This window comes from Monodelphis domestica, chromosome 8, assembly GCF_027887165.1.
Source record: "Monodelphis domestica isolate mMonDom1 chromosome 8, mMonDom1.pri, whole genome shotgun sequence".
Classification (NCBI taxonomy): Eukaryota; Metazoa; Chordata; class Mammalia; order Didelphimorphia; family Didelphidae; genus Monodelphis; species Monodelphis domestica.
The window spans coordinates 36,064,492-36,086,444 of NC_077234.1; the positions used below are offsets into that span (position 1 = coordinate 36,064,492).

At 33.4% G+C, this 21,953-nt stretch overlaps 1 protein-coding gene across 13 annotated transcripts in view; it reads left to right on the forward strand.

The window, feature by feature from the left end:
* NLGN1 (neuroligin 1) overlaps positions 1-21,953 on the forward strand; it is a 1,017,320-nt gene that overhangs the window by 504,822 nt on the left and 490,545 nt on the right. For all 13 annotated transcript variants that reach the window (XM_056806783.1, XM_056806784.1, XM_007501938.3 and 10 more), the window contains 1 exon segment: positions 10,999-11,151. In XM_056806783.1, the coding sequence (XP_056662761.1) occupies positions 10,999-11,151 (153 nt within the window).

The following is a 21,953-nucleotide window of genomic DNA, read 5'->3' on the forward strand; positions in this document are numbered from 1 at the left end:
CCCAGTCTATTTTTCCACCCTCTTCCTCTTTTTTTGACTTCTTGTCCTTTTTGAAGAGTTCTTTTTCATCCCCGTTTTTGATGTGTTTTGTCTTCTTGCTTGTTGTGATATATATATATATAAACATATTTTTTATTTTTTAAAAAAACTGTTATTAAGTTCTGCATTTTGGTACCAACCATTAAAATGTTTAAAGAGGAGGGATTTTTGGGGGGTTGTTTTCTTGAAAATAAATTTTGACATGTTTCATCCTCCCTTTTGACTGAATTTTGTCCATAGAATTCAAACTAACCCCCTACTCTTTTTAAGGTCTCTCTGTACCCCATTTTGCATGTTTGCTAACCTATGTATTTTGCCAAATCCAGAAATAAGTTGATTTTGATAGCTGTTATTCATTTAATTTTACAAATCCCATACCCATATGATGTGAAAGGGAAAAAAATTAACTGATAGCTGCAATAAAGTGTTTCTTAAACAAGGCTTCAATTAATGTAATGGAAAATAAAAATACACTCCCTGATTTTCTGGCACATTACCTTCAAAGGTTAAAGTGCCTGGGATTTAGGAAAGAAATCATGACATCCATTGCAATGACCGTTCTGCTTGTAACAATATGACTGCTCTGATCCTCAGATTCCTCATCTATACAATGAGGGATTTGGACTAGATGTCCAAGTCTGAAATCTCTTCCAGCTCGAGATCTCTCATATAATGAGCTTCCGATCCGATGGCTATGGAACACATATTACTTACGAAGGAGAGCATTCACAGCCTCTGTCGGAAAGGGGTTTGTGAAGAAGACAAAAGCAGGTTGATTTCCCAAATGCCAGTGAATCATTGGAAAAGAAAACTTTTTTGATTTTTATACGTTCCACACACAAGCAAAAGAAAAGCTTGATGAATTAGCCTCTCTCATAATTCTGATTCCTTCACACAGACACGGGACTTAACATACTCTTTGTAAATATCTTAAGTGATAGGTAGACTCCGCCAAAATTTCTCATTTCATTGCTAGTTATTATCAGTTGACAAGATTTCTAATGCTCCTTTCCAAAAGCACATACACACAAATCATTAAATGCTAGGGGATTTTTTTCATCCCAAGTTGCTCATTTAGAAAAGCAGACTTTTATTGCCTTTGTATCCCTTGCTTTTTGATACAGTGGATGACATACAGGAAGCATTTTAATAAAAAATGTTGTCATTGATATGTTCAAGCCAGTAGTGTACAAGGCACAGTTGTTAGAGTTCCTGGAGTTAGGAAGATTCTTCTTCTTGAGTTCAAATCTGGCCTCAAACACTTACTAGCTGGGTGATCCTGGATAAGTCACTTAACCCAATTTGCCTCAATTTCTTCATATGCAAAGTGTGCTAGAAAAGAAAAATGGCACACCACTCCAGTTCTTTTGCCAAGAAAACCCCTGAATGAGGCCATGAAGAGAGTCAGAAATGACTGGAAAATGACTGAAAAGTATATAATAAATAAGACTTCCAATTCAATGTTTTCTTGGGTACTAATCATATAAAATATATGTGAATTATCAATGGATGATTATTTGAAGCTGTGGAGAAATTAAACTCAGACAATGGAATTGTGATCCTTGGGCAAATAATTCTTTCACTGAGAAATTCTTCAGTGGGAAAGTCCCAGTGGGAAAATTCCATTCTATCACCTACATTGAGAGTCTTAGCATTTGCCTATGGCTATTGTTGTAAATCATTTTTAGTTTTTTTCCAGCTCTGCATAACCCCATTTAGAGTTTTCATGGCAGAGATATAGAATGGTTTATCATTTCTCCAGCTTATTTTATAGAAAAGGAAACTGAGGCAAATTAGCCCACTTGCTAGAATTAGACACTTAGTCTGAGGTCAGATTTGTACTCAAGTCCTCCTGACTCTAGAATGGTACTTTAGCCTCTCTACCATTTTGCCTGTGGTAGCAAGAGGTTGAGTCACTTACTCCTGACTTCACAGCTAGTGTGATTGTCCAGGACAAGATCTAAGCCCAGATCTTCCAGGTTCAAAAAATTATCTAATTATTCATTCTGACATATTGACTCTCCCTTACCTAAATTAACTATTTACCATTAGTTAGACCATTACAGTGCAAGGATTACTCCTAGTTACATTAAATAGTCATATAAAGATAAAGATTGATATGAAAACTGGAGTAAAAATTGATGTCATACACGGTAAAGTGAACTGTTACTGGAATCAGACGATTTGGGTTCAAATTCTACCTCTGTCAATTATCATTTATGTGACCTTTGTCAAGTCAGTTTCTTCTCTTACCTCTGAAAACTGAACTAAAACAAAAGTGAACTAAACCTCTATAAAATGAGCCAAGGTTGGCATGGATCAGAAGCCTCCAAGTTCTTTTCCAGTCATACAGTTCTGATTTCCAGTTCATTATAGTATATATTTTCAGCTCTGTTTTAATTAGATAGCTCAATTTGTGGGGATGGTCAGATTTGGGAGAATTTAAATGCCATTTCTATGAAATATAAAGTACAATTTTGAAGGTAAATGGCATTTTCAGAACATAATTTTCATAGAATTTGGTCATATATTAGTAAAGATTAAACAACAAATGGTCCATGAAATTTTTAAACAGAAACATAAAGTCTGTCTAATTTTATCATCTGAATGTGCTATAAGAAATATTTTTACAGAGCCTTCAATTAAATAATAAAATTTGCGAATTTTTCTGAGTCCTTTGATAGATGATCAGAATATTTGTTATCAGTTTAGCATAGAAATCATGTTGTTGTTGTTGTTAATCTGCCTAAAATGTGCCAGAATGTTCAGAGAAGAATATGGAAAACAAGGAATTTCAGGAGGATATCTGTTATTTTCAGCATCAGAATATCATAGAGAAAGAAATCTTAGGTATCATCCAGTTCTTCATTTATGCAGAAACTGAGATCCAGAGTACTCTCCTAAGTCAAGCAAGGTCAATATGGGAGAGATGGGGTTTGAACCCAGGCACCCTGATTCCAAGTCTAGTGTTCTTCCAAAGCAACATGACCCATCATATTCTTTAGGAGATAAGATTTAATAAATGCCAGTCATTGTAAGGACCGCTAGATGGTGCAGTGGATAGAATACAGGGTCTGAAGTCAGGAAGAATCATCTTTGTGAGTCTAAATCTAGCCTGAGACACAAGCTATGTGACCAGAGGCAGAACACTTAACCCAGTTTGCCTTCATTTTCCTCATCTGTAAAATGGGCTAGAGAAGGAAATGGCAATCCACTCCAGTACCTTTGCCAAGAAAACCCCAAAATGGTAACATAGAATTGGACAAAACTGAAATGACCAAACAAATACTTATATCAGTGTTTAAGAAATTTAGTTATGCATTTTCTAAATATTCCACTCAAACACATCACTTATTTTCCATCCAAGTGGAATAGTAGATGGAGTAAGGAACTTAGAGTCAGAAAGATCTGTTGGAATTCAGCTTTGTATACTTCTCTGTGACTCTGGGCAAGACATACAACTCCTGTCTGCCTCTTTTTTCTCATCTGTAAAATGGGAATAATAATAGCATGTACTTCCCAAAGTTTTAGGAGGATCAAATGAGATAGTATTTATAATGCAATACTTAAATTCAACTATTAATAATAACAATGATAATAATAACTTTCATATTTTAAAACATATTTTTGATTATCTTTTTTATTTTCTTAAATAAAACCAGAGGAGACAGTTATTTACAAAAATTTAATTTATAAATTAAACTGACCATTCCTGAAGGAAAGATCTACTGTATCTCATAGGTTTATTTTACTATACATTTTATATTTTAAAATAGTCATTAAATAGACTTGATATACTCATGTAAACTGGCGGATGTTAACTTATCCAGGATAGGTTGTGAAGAAATCATAGGAATTACTGAGCCAAAAATATTTTAAAAACACTTTTAAAAAATGGAATGTCAAAACTACTTTCAATTAAGGGCATTGATTTTTTCTAATAATGGAAAACCACTGAGGAATTTGAAAAGTAGCATAGTTCAGGGGAAAAAATGTTGGATTTGTAATCAGAAGCCAGGAATGGATTACATTCTTCTCAATGCCTTTTACCACCTATATCACCTTAGCAAGTCATTATAGACTTATGGGACTCCTTCGGATTCTTCATCTCTATGACAGAATTTGGGCTGGATGAATCTCTAAGGTTCCTTCCAAATCTAATTTTATGAACCTATAAACCCACCCTCTTAAAAAAAACTATATAAAAATTCAATTACTTTTCATTATGTTTCTTCTCTCAATGAATATGGAGCTACTATTTTTGGAATTAAAGCTACGTTTACTTTTAATTCAAGCCAAAATTCAGTCAATATCCCATAGCCAAAGAGGTATAAATGATAATGACCCATATTCACATACACATAAACGTATACACACATACTTATGGCTCACTCTCTCATTTGAGTCTTCTATTAACCCTGTGGAAGAAATTAAATGAGGTCATTTTACAAATGAGGTCATTTAAGTCCAGAGAGCACAAATGACTTGACCACATGTGCATAGATAGTATCAGACATAGTACTCAAATCCCAGGTCTTTGTAATTCACTTTTCAACAGTTGGTCCCCTTCATCAAGCACCCATACTTTTTTTCAGTCACCTCTCAGTTGAACTATCCTCCTTGGGAGACTACTAAAAAATTCCTTAGACAACTGTACACCCATTTATTTCCACCCCCACCCAATCACCTTCTCCATTACCCATGTCCAGTTAACACTCTCTACCTCTTTAAGACCTTGAGCCAGAGGCTGCTTTCAAAATTGACAGCTGTCTGTCAGTTGCTGTCTTTAATGAACTGGATGGTTTATTGTCAAGTAGTTTGCTTCTCTTATAACTGCTATTTGTGTCATTCTGAGTATTGCTCCAAACAAGTGGCAGTAATCAGACAGAGCTTACACCCACACTTCCACCTCCAGCCCAATCATGAGTGAGTCATTTTTTTTTCTTTTTTGCTTTAAAACACCCAAGGGGACAAGTGCATTTTATAGTCTAATAATAACCTCCAAGTAGGGAAACCAGGACCAATCTGAATTTTTTTAGTGTAGCTAAAATCATAATTTCAGGTTATTACATCTTTAAACTCCTACAAAGATAATAGGTTTTTCAAGCAAAGAAAATACATTTCATTAGCTATAGAATGTCAAAAATGGAAGTCACCTTAGTAGCCATCTAATCCTAACTGATAATATACAGAATCCTCTAATAATCCTATCCATTTATTTTTCTCTTTGAGCCTAAACTTGGAATAAAAGGACACATTATTTCACGATGCAGATATTCCACATTTTGACAATTTTATTAAGAAGTTCTTCCTTAAGACAAGTTTAAATCTACCTCCTTACACTTCCTACCCATCACTCTTAGTTCTATCCTCTGAGACCAAGAAGAATGAATCTAATTTTCTTCTTCCACAGGATAACCCTTCAGACACTTGAGGATAGTGCTTATATTTCCCTTTAGGCTTTTTTTTCTCCCTAGGCTAAATACCTCCTGATCCTTAAATTGATACTTCTAGGGTATGATTTTGTGATTGTTCTCTCCAGGATATCAATGCTCTTCTCATGATGTGCTACCCAGATGTGAACACAATACCTTCTGTGTGGTTGAGCTGGACAGAAGACACTGGGATTTTTACCTCTTTAGTTATAGAATCTAGCCAGTGTCCATAATTTTTGCCAAGGACTACATTAATGATTTAATTCATATAAAAACTCCCAATAAGGAAAGTTATTTTCTTAGTGAAAATGAACACCTTTTCTGAAACATATACCCTTAGGGTCATCAAAGGTCCTAAGAGTCAAGTGACTTTCATAGGCTAGAATGGCCATTATTTGTGAGATATAGAACTTGAACTCAGGACTTCTTGTTTCTGTGGCTGACTCTAATTCAATACTCTATGCTGAGTCCCACTGATATTTTAAATATGCATAATATAAGTTTATCTAATATATCTTAGTTATTTATTTGATTAAAGACATTAAAGTAAAATACCGTTTCAAAAAAGTACCATGCATCATGAGTCCCGGGAAAATTGTTTCAATTTTAAATGATTTGTAATAAATAGGACTCTGACATCATAAGAATCGATATATATATATATAAACAAAGATCAACCAAGCTCCTTCTATGTGTCAGGAACTTCAGTTGATTCTGAATTTGGAAACAAATAGAAAAAGTATAAATCATCCCTATTCTCAAAGGTCTTATATACATTGAGGGAGACAAAAATATCATATGTCAATAATTTCAGAATAAATGCAAAAGTAGAGATAAGTGTTAGGACTAAGAAGATCTTGGAATGACTCTTATATCATCAAAGAAAAATATATTTAATGTAGTTTGTGCATATTTCATGATAGTCAAATTCTTTCAACTCTCTTTGACCCATCTTTAACAGAATAATTGTACAATCAAAATTATTTACTCATAATTCTCACTAAATAACTAAAATGAATTTAATTATTAGTTAAACATCATTTGAAGTCCTACTCTAATGTTCTATCATATTTGGAGAATTCTTAGTTCTCTTAAAAACCAAGCTGGGAGATTTCAAGTTCTGTTAGGTCCTACCCCAGCTGGAAAAGCTTGGAGTTCAACATTAGAGTCAAGGTAAATTTATGCTATCCAAGGAACAGATAGCTTAAAGGAGAGTCTTATTAGGAGTTTGGCTATTCAGCAAATGTTTTGGCCATATTGAATCATGAACAGGATATTTTAATAGAGATGTTAATGGCAGATGAAATTTCATCTGCAGATGACATCACACAGTCTATTCACCATTAGGAAATAAGTAAATATTCCCCTGTACAATAGAGTTTCTAGAAAGAGCTCCAAAGCCTTGGGAAATTTTCTTCCTATGCAGTTATTATAGAGCTGAACATACATCTCAATACAGAAATTCATTTTGGACCTCTGGAGGAATTCGAATCTTTATCACTCTCCTCCTTTTTTTCCCCCAAACACTGAAATACCACATATATTCCATGTCGATTTTATTGAAGTAAACTCTCAACTCTTTCCAATATCTTAGCTATACAAATTTGAAATTTGTCTTTTTATTAACCTCTTAAAAACTATTTTAATATGCTGGATGTAAACACAACAGAGCCAATAATTAATTGACCAGATAATAAATACTCCCCCAATTGATAATCCAGAGTATTAGGCACTAAAATATATATTTTTTCATTATAGCATCCCCATAATGTTTTATGGATTATGAGAAGATAACAAAACAATTTTAGTAACTGTTAAAGGAAGCTAATTTTGCTTCAGGATATTTAACCATGAAAATGGATATCTTAAATTTTTTGAATCTTAAAAATATGGGTTAGGAATAGTAGAACTTTATGGTAAAAGGATCAACCATAGAGGTATATTAGTCTAACATTCTCATTGTACATATGAGAAATCTGAGACCTAAAGTCCTCAAGTTACTTTCGCAAGGTTAGGAAATTAACTTTTGCCTTCTTATATATATGAGACAGAGAGAGGAGACAGACAGAGAGAGAGTGAGAGAGAGAGAGAGAGAGAGAGAGACAGAGAGAGACAGAGAGAGACAGAGACAGAGACAGAGAGAGAGAGAGAGACAGAGAGAGACTTGAATGATCAATCTTGAATCCCAGGCAGAAAATTTGGACAAAGAAGATATCAAATAAATATTTCTTCCCCTATACTCTCTTTCTCTTATCCATATGATGGCATTATATCCTTGTTCCAAAAGTATGTCTTTCTCTTTCAACAATTTAGAAAACTTCTGGTGTTTTGTACACCAACTAAACTTCAATCATCCCACTCCTTTGCAACATTTGCCCTAGGTGCAGAACAGCTAAGTTTTTGCTTTCATCCTCAAACACGTTGAAGTTTTCATATTTTTTAAATGAAGCAATACAAGAACCCTTTCTGGATTTGCACATTAAATAGAATCATTTGGAATTGTCCTTGATTTTCAGATGTGAGAGATGGATGACAAGTTTATACCATAAGGTTACCTTGACATCATTGGTATCATCTTGTCTCAACTCAAGTAAGAAATTCTTACTTATCTTTCATGAGACTTGTGAATAACCTTCTGATTGGCAAAGACAAGATTCCTAGTTCAGTTTTCAGTGACATTACACAAGTCATTAAAATGATAACAAAGTAAGGAGGTTTGAATTAAATGTGAAATAGCTCCTAAAACTTTTTTTAAAAAGTATTTCCAATATATGGGAATTGATGGATAATATCATTAAATGCCAAGTTTTCCAATTCACTGACATAATGAAAAGGATTCTGGGGAAATAAGCTTATACTCAGAATCCTAGATAATAATATAAATGTGATTTTCAAACATACACTTACTATTAATAATCAAAGGACTTATTGGTCTATTAACTGAAAGCGAACATCAGATATGCTTCCTAGATAATGCAGCATCAATTCTAGACCCTTATTTGACTTCTTGTAAAAGTAGGATTTAATTCTCCTGAAAGTTACCACTAAAGAAAAATTTATTTTGATGATTTTCTTCTATCATTTGCAATGGGGCAACTTTAAAGCATAGTATGGTAATGAGTCCTGAGAGCTAGATTTTTTTCTGCATTTTTAATACTTTAGGACCCAATTATATAGAGGTACTTGAAATGGAGTGAGATCTCTGCCTTCTTAGACATAAGTCAAGAGACCCATGTGAGGAAACTTCCTCTATCAATGCAAATTGGCACATTTTCTGCAGTTTATGATCTTTGAGACCTGCCTATGGGGCTCAGAATTGTTCTGATTTTTCTAGTCACACAGGCGTACATCAGAGATGTGAGTCAAAGCTGGATCTCCTTGATGTCAAAACCACCTCTTTAACCACATGGATATATATATATATATATATATATATATATATATATATATATATATATATATATATATATATGAAAATAAAAGTATCCTGGCCCTCCAGAAGCTCAGTATTGATTATTGATCACCTATAGGCAGTATTATCCAAGAGAATAAAAATGTCCCCCAAATTATTGACACAGAAAACACTTCATCATTTTAGCATCTCTTCTTTTGATTTTCTTGATCACATATAAGACAAGGCAGGTCCCCTCAAAGAGCTGTACACACACACACACACACACACACACACACACACACACACACACACATCTATATGTAGTTTTTCACATGAACCAAGTGGTGCAACCAAAATTTCATTACTGTTCACAGTTGGCGCTTTGTAATTCTATGTAATTTTAATTAAAGAAGAATTCTGGAACAGTCTCCCTCTGTGCTACCTCTAAGCACACAATTAGCAGAGTACAATTTCTGCTGTGAACAGTCAGTTAATGATTTCAGTTTAATAATTTATGATTGCTTCCTTGGTGCCAGCCATATGAGAATGATAGGAAGGTAAAACAGGATATAAACAATCATTGAAGGTGGAGGTTGAAGTGATTGGAAAACACTGGCCTGTCTTCTGCACACAGATCTTTACAGATTAGATGGGATCTTGTGTTGTGTATAATTTGTACACAACATATAGCCAGTATTTCGAAATATGAGCCCCAGGTAGAATAGAGTCCTTATGGGAAATCTCAGTAAACATAATATCTTTCACAAATCCATAGTTGTCTGCTGACATTTTCTCCTTTTTTCTGGCAGTGTCCCTTGGAGATTATGTTTAAACAAGGGTGAGAGAACCTCAGTTTATATTACAGATCACTTTGTATCATCCTTGATTTGAACCAAGTAACTCTAGGTCTCACTTTCCTCATTAGTAAAATGAAGTTCAATTAAATGATCTCTTAACTGAGCATGAAAGGATGCCCTGTCAAATTCCTTACCAGTCTAAATTTATGATCTCCATTGAAATCCAGGCATTGTGATATTAACTTCATTTCTTTACATTTTCCATATAAGAGTATATTTTTTGATAGTGCATTTAGAGGCTGTCACAAAACTATGAGCATAGCCCTTTCCAATTCTTTAGAAAATGTAGAAGTAGGACACTTTAATATCATCCTAATTTTCAGTAATCTTTTCTCAGACTATGCCCTGCCTGGCCCTGGGTTCAGCATCCTTACAAAGACTATAGTTGAATCAGTTTCTCAGATCATTCACATCTGACAGGAAGAAAATATAATTGCATTGGTTTTCCTCCCTGATGGAGGAGTGAGGAGATAGGACGACAACCAAGTTCACTAAAAGTATAATTTAAATCACTCATCATTAAGTGATCACACATAGTCAAGTCCTTTGAGCTCCTGACTTTTCCAGTTTGAGCACTTAAATGTAATTCATTCATTTGACACTTAGTGGTTATCTTAAGTAGTGAAATTAACCTGTTGCAACTTAACAGGGACTTTTCTAATTACCTGTGTCTACCAGCAAATTCTGAGACAAAGATGATTTTTGACCTAATCCCATTGGAGTTGTTAAAAGAATTTCACAATGTTCATAAGAAAAAAGAGAGAAAAGGCTTTGTTTTAATTTAGAGAAATTAAACTCCCTTCCTTTCACAACTGTGATGACATGATCATAGTCTTTGAAATTGACACTCGTGTGTAAAAATATATATCTGCATAGTTACAAACATGGGCATCCCTTTGCCCAAATACATACATTCTATATACAGAGAAATGGTTGTTTCCCCCAAATAAGAAACCCAAGGAAATTCGCAAGCATCCTTTCTTCAGCATTTAATGCTATAATCCCAGAAGCTCCCTACTTTAATATCACTAGCTCTGAGTATGAGATTACATATTTTTACATAGCCACCAAGTTTTCCTTTCCACTGTGTTAAAAGCAATACCCATGGTGGTACAGATCTGTTTTGTGATTAGTATATAAAAAAGTCTTGTTTGAGAAACACTAAGAGGCAGCAATCTATAAATATTTTAAAATCAGACCTTCCATGAAAAATGTATTATGTGTTTTACTTTCCATTTGAGGGATAAGAACATCTATGAATTATTTTTTTCAGATATTCGGGACAGTGGGGGCCCCAAACCTGTGATGGTGTACATTCATGGTGGCTCCTACATGGAAGGCACAGGGAATTTGTATGACGGCAGTGTCCTGGCAAGTTATGGGAATGTGATAGTCATCACAGTCAACTATCGGCTGGGGGTACTTGGTAAGAAGCATTTCTATCCCATTCATCCAATAAATGTGCACTGATAATCCTTTTTTTTTTTATTCTTATGAGAGTTTGTTTTTTGAACATGGAGGGTAGCTTTCTACGTGAGAGGGGAAAAAAAGATTTCTTTTCTTGGTACTATAGAAAAATCTATTGATCTGCCAAGGGCCAAATGGAATTGTTGTTTCAGAAACAAAAATGGAAAGGAAATGAATTAATCAGACTGTTTGGAAGTGTTGCTCCTATGGTGGAAAGCCAGTGTAGCATAGTACAATAAAGAATAATTATGGAGTCCATGAGATTTTTGTTTTCTTATAAATGGATAGAATAGTCTGACTTTTGCAGTGGAATAGAATTGTCTGAGATTGAATTGTCTTTAGGAATATGGATGCTCTGCGTTGATTATGGGGGGAAAAAGATGGTATTTGATGTTTGTTTCCTGGTTCATTTTTCTCAGAGACAAATATGAAATTTTATGTTGAATTTTTTAACTTGAGTAGAGAAAACATATATTAGCTTCCTTACAAAAAATAGTTTAATTCACTTATGGGTGGCATGTTTCAAACAAGTCAAACATTAAGAAGTCAAAAGGAATACAAACTTGTTTTGATGATATTTTTATTTGAATAAATACTTTAATAAGCTTATAGATGAGAGGACAGTAAAAGAGGCTCTCTAAAATGTCTGAAAGATAAACTTGTGTTATTTACTTACTATGGAATTATTGGTATATTCTGATAGTTATATACAATAAGCTAAATGGTGTTTTGAAATGCATTCTTGTTGATTTTCTACTAGTGAATAGAGTTTCTATTTGAAATTTGTCTTTTTTGGTGAACCCTTTTCCCTGGTTATTCATGCTTTGAAATGCTTTAGATAGTATCTTTTAAAAATCATAACTGCAAAATATAAATTTTGGAGAAAAAAGAATATCAATTTGTGTTATAAAAGAATTTAATTGTATATACTAAAATATTCCATTCTTCTATTCTAAAGAATATTCTAAAGAACTGGGTTTTTTTTTTAGAATCATCCCTAATTATCATTTCTTTTTTGCTTTGTTTATTATACATTTTGAATTTTCTTCATATTATTAACTATTACATTATTAACTAGCTGTTCTTTTTAATCATGATTCAGTGATTATGTTCTGTTTTATTAATAAATGAAAATAACAAAACCAATTCATACCTGCCATTTTGTGGAAGGAGGACACAGAATTAAGTATGTACAGAGTCAAATTTGAATCTTAAGCATAGTATGTTTTTGCAGTAGTTTTAATTAGATACTTGCACACCAGTAATATCAAATAATGTTTATATAATCTTATAATTCTCATAGTTTCACCCTGCTTTCCACATACTTCTCCACACGAGCTCTCCCCTGAAAAGTATTTATAACTTGAAGACAATATGATTTTATTTTTGTAATGTAAACATGTCTATGTAGAGTTGCCTCTGATTTCCAGTAGTGGCTTGTTAGTGAGGATGTTTGTTGTCTAATTTTTAAATGATGGCAGTGCTTTTCCTTTGGTATATATGATTTCTGTAGTGTAGTTCTTTGACTCACTTATATGTTTCAAGTCAAATGCTAAGGCTGGTCATTTGAAAAAAAAATATTCCAATTGCTTTAGTGTTTTCTAAGACATGGACTTTTTTTTGAATTGTGAATTCATTTTTCAATTTTTGAGTTATTTGTACATCTCAAATTTTAATTTCTTCCTTTCTACCTTTCTTACTCTAGGTTTGCCCATTTATAGGGAAATACTGAAATGTATAAGGATGTATGTAGTTTTTTATACTTCAAAAAGACACTATTTTGAATTATTGCAGCAGAGTGTATATAGTATGAAGAGCAAATCCATAACAATTCTTCCACTTGTAGGATGCCAAATGATATGTTTCACTGTTTTGTCATTTTTTTATTCATTTCATTCCATTTTTATTTTCTCTGGGAAATCTTGTGTCTTTGCCTTTCACTGTGGACTTCATTTAAATACCTGTAACCCCTGGCAGTATGACAGAACATTTTAATTTGGAACCATTTTGATGAAACATATCTTAGTATATTAGATCTTTGTGACCAAAGGCAGAGATGCTACTCCTTCACAAAAGTTCTGTTTCCCTTTGAAGAGAGAGTTGTCATTATTTTGGTCATCAATATATTAATTTGACTTCTAGACTGTGATAACCTAAGAAACAAATGCCTTAATGTATTGCATGGTTGCTTTAAATAAACAAATAACTAAGTAGCTGTCCACGGGCAAAGATAATACCATGACATAAAAGTTTGAAAGTCTTTGCAACAGTTAATGCACAAACCTTCTTTTTACTTGGCTATCCAAATAGCTTTTCCTTGGTTGTTTTAGAAAAAAAAATATATATATATATATTTAAAACTTCAATACAGTGGTAGATTTTCTGTATGTATAAGTCCCTTTTTCTTTATCATTTTGTTACATTTTAAAGAATTCCTTAATTTGTTACAAACTATTTAATAGGGAGGGTATTATGAAAATAAGTACCAGAAAGTCTGTTGGTCTGAGTCTACAAACATTTAGAAAGAATATATACTTAAATAGGAAACCGCTAAGAAAAGGGAAGAATTTCCCCAGGACATATAGACATAGATCAGATGATCAAGGATATGTACCACACTACCATAGGGCTATACAAGTGGATATATCAGAAGATGAGTGACTTTGAGGTGGGGGACAAATTAAATTAGGGATTGTGATCTCTGAGAGAGATGAGTCTGAAGACAGATGGAGAGATGGGAAGGAATTTATAAATTATAGCATAAAATCCCAATTTGTGCAAATATCACAACTTACAGTGTTAACTGTCTCTTTCACACAATTGGCAATTTCTACTAAATTGAGAAGTCTAGAACAAATAAAATGAAGGTGGTATGGACACCAATATTGCGTACTTTGGGAGTCAATTTAAATGCAAAATTATTCCAGTGCTCTTCCTCATATATTTAACAGAAAATATTTTTTCAATGATTAAGTTTAGGTTAGAATAATTATTGAGCTTAACATGGTACCCATCGAGGACTTCATGTTGAAATGTTACTGCTCTTCAATAATGCAAATAACTATAGATCAAAGTATTGCCTTTAAAAAATTAAAAATCTGTATTATTTTCATGGCCTCCTTTGAAACTTTCTCAACAATAATGATTTTAAGATTCTCTCCTCCTCACTTATTTTGGATTTATTATGGGCATTGATGAAAACTTACTTCTAATCTTTCTTGTTCTTAGCCAAAGCACTATTGTATATCTGAATTACCTTGTGGTCATATTCCCTTGTTGATAAGCGATTTTGATTAATTTTCTTTTAACATTGGTTTTATTTTTTACATGAAAAAAATTAAGAATCATTTTCTGATATCTTGTGATCCAGGTTTTCTCCCCCTCTCTCTCCTCCCTCTCTAAGACAGCATGTCATATTAAGGTAATACACATGCTCTCATACAATACATATTTTTATTTCATCATGTTTTAATTACTTTTCCTTAGACTTCTTTATTCCCCATTATCCACTGAAGTAGGGCTAAGTAGGAAGGGTTATCTTTATATTTCTTTTAATTATCCCTACTACCTTATGTATAGATGTTTATATTTTTTATATCAGTCAGGAAACTTTCTTTGTCTTTTGCTTACCTTTCACCACAATCTCTTTAAGATACTAGTTATTTGCTCATGCTCCTTCCTTTGGCCTTTCCACTATTTTTGTGCTTCTTTTCGTGCTTTTCTCCCCAGTTCTTTAGTGTTAAAAATAAACAAACATTAAACTTTGGAATTGAGGACAAAGAGCTACTTTCAGAGCCAGGAGAACATGGATTTAAGTTGTCCTTTAAACATGTTTTGGCTGTGTGTCCCTCACCAAATTACTTAATGTGTTTGTGCTGTAGACGTCTCTTAGACTGAATGTTGCAAAATGCTGCCTTGAACTGGTAGAAAGGGCATTGCCTCACAAGGGAGTCCCTAATGCCAAAGGACTCACAGGTCCAGTTCTTATTCACTGTCCTTATATTTATTTCTTTTTATGATAAACCAGTTCAATAGTATTAGAAGTATTATTGGGTTAGGGTTTTTTATTACTTGAAAAAAGAAAAACATCTTTTAAATATTTGTGGCGTAGGAGATAGATAATCACTCTATTTCTCTGTCATTAGTAGATCCAGGACAAATACAGAAATTATTTTTGGATGAAGTGTGATATTTGCATCGTTCTTCACAACAGATTTAATAAAGCAAGAAATTATATCTATTGAAATTTAGATAATCTGTGATGATATGATTATGTTTGCTAATGAATAGTTAGTATAGGTATATTTGCATCAAGTATCCCTGAATAGATTTTTTAGAAATTGAGATCTTTTTGATTCCTGGACATGGAAGATTCCATAGAAGTTGAATTTTTCAAAGGGCTGAATGGATGAATAAGGTTTGTTTAGGCAGAGAAGCGGACTGAATGTATTACTAATGATGGGAATAACATAAATAAAAATAGGAAGGCAGCCTTGCTTGGTGTATTTGTGAGAAAGTGAAGCTTAATAACCTCTTTGGAGCAGTGGATGTAGTAGTGGTACTACTGAGTAGGGAACTGGTCAAGTGAACTAGTATACAAATATAGAGGATTTTGAGAAATAATGCATTTTAGAGATAATGTTATTAATATAGGGAACTAGTAGAATTTTCAAGCATTTACATATAGGATCATTGTTTCTTCAGTGGTCACAATTAAAGAAATAATCACCTATCAGCTTGCTGGCCTGCTAATGATGAACTCTTCTGTACTTAGAGTAGTACTTAAAAGCCATATAAGGAAGGCTTTGGCATTGTTGTTTTTGTTGTTTAATCATATCTGATTCCTCACAAACTTCATTTGGAGTTTTTTTTGGCAAATATACTAAAGTGGTTTTTCCATTTCCTTCTCCAGCTGATTTTATAGATGAGGAATCTAAGGCCAACAGGGTTAAGTGTCTCACCTAAGGTCACACAGTTATTCAGTATCAGAGATCACATCACATTTGAACTCAGGAAGATGACTCTTTCTGACTCCAGATGAAGCATTCTATAACCTGCACCATCTAGCTGTCCCATAAGGAAGTAAAGAATAATTTTAAAAGACAGCATAGTTAGAGAAGTTAGCCAAGAGGCAAGTATTGTCAGTCTGCTATTTCTTCTCCCCAATTTTACTTAAAATAGTGTGATAAAGAGAAAAAAAATCTTAATTAATACTGACTCTATATGGAGAAAGGAAGTAAGAGAGAAAGAGAGAGAGAGAGAGAGAGGAGAGAGAGAGAGAGAGAGAGAGAGAGAGAGAGAGAGAGAGAGAGAGAGAGAGAGAGAGAGAGAAGGAAGAGAGAGGAGACAATGAAAGAAAAAGAAAGAAAGAAAGAAAGAAAGAAAGAAAGAAAGAAAGAAAGAAAGAAAGAAAGAAAGAGAGAGAGAAAGAAAGAAAAAAGAAAGAAAGAAAGAAAAGAAAGAAAGAAAGAAAGAAAGAAAGAAAGAAAGAAAGAAAGAAAGAAAGAAAGAAAGAAAGAAAGAAAGAAAGAAAGAAAGAAAGAAAGAAAGAAAGAAGAAAGAAAGAAAGAAAGAAAGAAAGAAAGAAAGAAAGAAAGAAGAAAGAAAGAAAGAAAGAAAGAAAGAAAGAAAGAAAGAAAGAAAGAAAGAAAGAAAGAAAGAAAGAAAGAAAGAAAGAAAGAAAGAAAGAAAGAAAGAAGGAAGGAAGGAAGGAAGGAAGGAAGGAAGGAAGGAAGGAAGGAAGGAAGGATGGAAGGAAGGTGAGATAATTAACCATTGGTATGATTGACAGAAACAAGGAAATTAGAAGTGGAATCCATTTGAAAGGGGAAGATGATGATGAGCATGATTGAGTCATGTGTGATATAATGTATTATCCTCTATTCACTGTCAGCTGTTCATATCACTATATTACAAATCTATGGTTTCACTGGGTTTGAGAATTCTCTCCACTAGGTGGTCTACAACTTATGGTATTAGGTTACTTGAGCCTCAGGGAATTGGAGTCCCTACTCATACACAGTTAGATCTCACAGGTGGGTTTAAAATCAAGTCCTGATTCCATTCTATTGCCTTTTAAATGATACCCAACAACTTATCATTTTATCATTTGTTCACTCTCACTCTAGATTGTTCTTGTTCTTTAAAGGGGGGAAGGTCAATTTTATAATGCTTGTTACTTATTTCCCGAGTACATAATTTATTCTAAATTAACCCCCAGATTTCTAGGTCATAGCAGATGTGAAGCTAAAGATTCCAGTGAGTCAGGAAGAAAAATATTAGCATAAGATAGTTTATACTTACAATTCATCCCAAAATTGCTTTGGAATTATAGCTATGATTCATGAAAATCTTTCCCAAATATACATCAAGAGGACATTTTTACTCTGAACATATCCTTTTAGGTTTCCTTTTTGTCATCTTAAAATTACTAGTAAGTCAGTCTTTAAGATCTGAAATGGAACTCTTTGATGAGTGAAGTCTAAGAAGGAAACAAAGGCTTCTCTTGTCATATATGCTAACTCTCTGTGTTTAGTCTCTTGAAAATAAAGAAAAGAAAAAGACTTCTTTATGGCAGCATTGCCTTTTAGAATGTACATAACATACGCCAACAGAAATATGTCAATAAAAGGGATTCCTGTGAGCGTATTACCGTAATTAGAAGCAATTTTCCCTGCTGAGAAAGGAGATGTAGTGATTCTTAAATTCTTTAATTATACAAGAGTTCTTTCAATTCTTAGACACTGCGTATGATAATCAGCTTTAAAGAGTGTGTACAATCCCTTGTTAACATAAGAGCAAGACATAGGTTTCATTAAATGTTGGTTTATCCAGTGATATCACTGTTTTCTCTCTTTTAAGTCAAAAGGAATTTATGATATTCTCTATAGATAATTGTACCAAAAAAGTTAGCTTCTCCCTGTGTTTATTCATGTCATGGGAATGTGGTCTTTAATGCTATCCATACATAAATGCATTGATATTGTTCCTTGGAGAGGCAATATGGAATGGTGGGTGGAGTTTTGAATTTGGAATTTAGAAGATCTGCACTCCAATTCTGCCTTCAAAACTAACTAGCTTTGTGACTTTGGACAAGTCACCACTTCAAACAGGTTAGGTTATTCATTTTTAAAAGAGGGATAATCAAAGCATCTATATCATAAGGTTGTTGTAAAGATCAATATATAATATGCAAAAAAAATGAACTTCAAATGGTTGTAAACACATCATAGGATCATGGCTGTAGGGCTAAAATAGTTTCATGTTTTTCTCATCTGACTTGTACATTTTACAGATAAATAAACTGAGTGGAGCAGTGGATAGGGTGCTGGGCCTGAAGTCAGGAAAACTCAACTTCATGAGTTCATATCTGGTCTCAGGTACTTACTGCACTTTCTTCAGTTTCCTCATCTGTAAAATGGACTGGAGAAAGAAATGACAAACTACTCCAGTATCTCTTCCAAGAAAACACCAAATGGGATCACAGAGAGTCAGGCCCAATTGAAAAATGATAAGAACAAGAGTAACTGATGGTCAGAGAATTGACGTGACTTGTGAGAAAGAGTGTGAAGTCTAACCAGATTCTTTGTCTTCAAGCTGATGCTCATCTCACCACATAATGCTTATTATTTCTAATGCCCATCAGAGTTTTAATATACCATAAGGAAATGCCACTTTGAGGAAGTTTAAAAAGTATCCTCAGTTATATTTTTCTTCTTTCTTTTTGGGTCTGGACCACTGATTTCATTGATATAAAGAACTGCTGGTAAATAAATTCTTTCTACTGATACATATCAGTAAAATACAAATTCATTTTGAGTGTTTAGAAAGAAATTTTATTTATTTAAAAAATGCATGGTTGTTAGATACACCTCAGTGGAAAAAAATATCATCAAAAGTATTTATGGACTGAGTAGGCTAGGAGTAGTTCTGAGCATCTGGTTGATATTTCTTCTCAAGCAGATCAGCCTTCATATTTTTCCAAAAAGAAAGCTTCAAAACCTAAGGAATAAACTCATAAAATGTCCACACTAATTTTCCTTGTGTATTCCAACCCTTTATAAAAGAAAAGTTCTTTATGTCACATAACTTCCCAAAAAATTTTAATCCAATCCCTTCTGTAAATTGCAAGTCATTCATCATAGAAGATGTTTCTTCCAGAACCTCCAAACTGAGTTCTTTAGTGAACCCTTCTATGTGCTTTCCCATGTTCCCCTCAATCTTGCTTTTCAGTGCCTTGATCATGTATAGAGAAGCCACAAACAAGTCATTACATTGCTTCATGAGTGTATGTGCGTACATGCAATTTGTATTTGATAATTCGTGTATGTGTTCTCTCCAATATTAGAATACAAGGTTCTAGATAGCAAGAGTTATGTTTCCTTTTTTTCTCTTTGGATCCCTATCATTTACCAAGTGCCAGCCTTATAGTAAGTGCTTAAAAACCACTTGTTAATGGATGATTAGTTGATTTATATATGGATGCATATATATGTATATATATATACATATATATATATATATATATATATATATAATGGTGGTGGGTATTATTGCCTGGTGGTGCAGTGGATAGAACAGTGGGCTTAGAACGAGGTAGACTTTTCTTCTTGAGTTCAATTGCTAGCTGGATGACAATTGAGAAGTCACAACCTTATTCACCTCATTTCTTCATCTATAAAATAGATGAAGAAGGAAATGGAAAACCATAACCGTATCTTACCCAAGAAAACCTCAAATAGGATCATAAGGAGCTGGGCATGAAGGAGAAATGACTAAACAACAACTTTCTACTGTAAGGCTTTATAATTTTATTATTATTATAGATTACCATAAAATCTAGGCATTTCACTAAATGAGGGATTCTTACCTCATGTGTTGATTTCCTAGATCACTTTGAGACTATTTAATCCTTTCTTAGAACAATGTTTTTACACACATAAATTAAAATATATAGAAACTTAAAGGTCAATTATATTGGAATATAGTTGTGAAAAATAGTTAAAATGAAGTTCATAGACTTCAGGTTTAGAATGTCTAAACAACAAAATCTCAAGGACCTTGAATAAACCCATGTTTTTGTGCTCATTTGGTTCTACAAGGAAATGCTAACTATATACTTCTGGAGAGAGAGAGATGACTAGATTAACTTTCTCAGGTCGAACCAGATGAAGAACATTGACCAGAGAATTCCTTTATATCTCCTGTTGCCTCTATCCTCAAGAGAAAGGGATATTTTTGTCAATTTGAATGATTTTTTTAAAAAAAGATCTTCTGAACTAGAAAACCAAACTTTCTGGTGTTTTTCTTGAACACTGCAACTTAACTATGATCATTTGTTTTCTTCTACATTGAATATTTTTTCTCAATTCTATTGTCTTCATAGAGTGGTCAAAAGTCTGCTTTTTTCCCCCTAGAATTGAAATTGAAACATAGGCAGCCTTGAATTGATGCTAGTTGTATAAAACATTATTTTTTAAAAACAACCAAAAGGATGTATATTAGTAGAAATTGATATGTGCCCATGGAATGAACATACATTTATGTCATTGGCACATATTGGATGAAATATTACCTTTAGAATTTTAAAGAAATACCTAATCTCCTTATGATTGCACATATTTTGTAGGCAATATGGTTTTATTGCATAGAGAGCAGATGGCCAACCTGGATATCAGAAAGACCCATAATGAAGTCCTGGCTAGACAGATTTTAGCTGTGAAACTCTGGAAAAACTCCTTAATTTCTCTCTATTCCACAACACTCTCAAGATACAGTCTACAAATGAGTTGCCAATCTAGATTTATGGAGAAAATTTCTTCATTGAGGGAGAATCACGATTGTGAGAGTGTGGAGAAGGCGATGACGGAAAAGGGTGGCTTGTGGCATATGAAGTTATACCCTGTCTAGGTCAGTGATGGCAGCTTCTGCTTTCTAAATGAAGATGATAGCATTTATATATTAAGATTTATTATTAATATTTTATGAAGTATTAAATTATAATAGATTAAATAATTTAAAATTAAAGATTAAATTATAATAGAATTATAATTTTTAGAGGGGAAGTCTAAACTCATCTTCTTCTGTTTTAAACAGATGATGGCACAGAATCCCATAGTAGTCAAGTGACTTGCCTAAGGTCACATGTATATTAGTGAGTAATCAAACTCAGGACTTCTCAGTAGAAATCTAGCACCTTTCCAAGGTACCTTAGTACTTTGCCAATATCCATAACTATGAAGATAAGTAGACACATATGTAAATATAATTCTATTATGTTCTGATTATAATGATTGTTCATTTAGATATGATTTTACTGATGTCGGGAACCTCCTGAGTGTTTAAATTCTCCCTAATGTTGCAAAACAAAGCAGCTCTCTACAGTTTTAGCTCTTTGGGGGCTTTGGGAGATTAAATGACTAACAAAGTTACATAACTGGTTTCAGAGATAAGATGAATCTAAATTTGACTTGTCAGTATTCTACCCATGATTCTACATGGCCTCTCACAAGTAATCTCTTAAATCTATATAGACCATGTGGCATACTGGATAGAAACCTGGACTCAGAGACAAGAAGTGCTAAATTAAAAACCTTCCTCTGACTCATGCTGCTGGTGTGACCTTGGGTAAGTCATTTAACCACTTAGTGTTCTAAGCCACTCATTAAGACCTTAAGTTAAAGAGAAAATATATTGGTAGTGCACTGGTAGAGGGAGTTTCCTCATCTAGGAGTTCCATACATTGATGAAAGCACAGGTCTG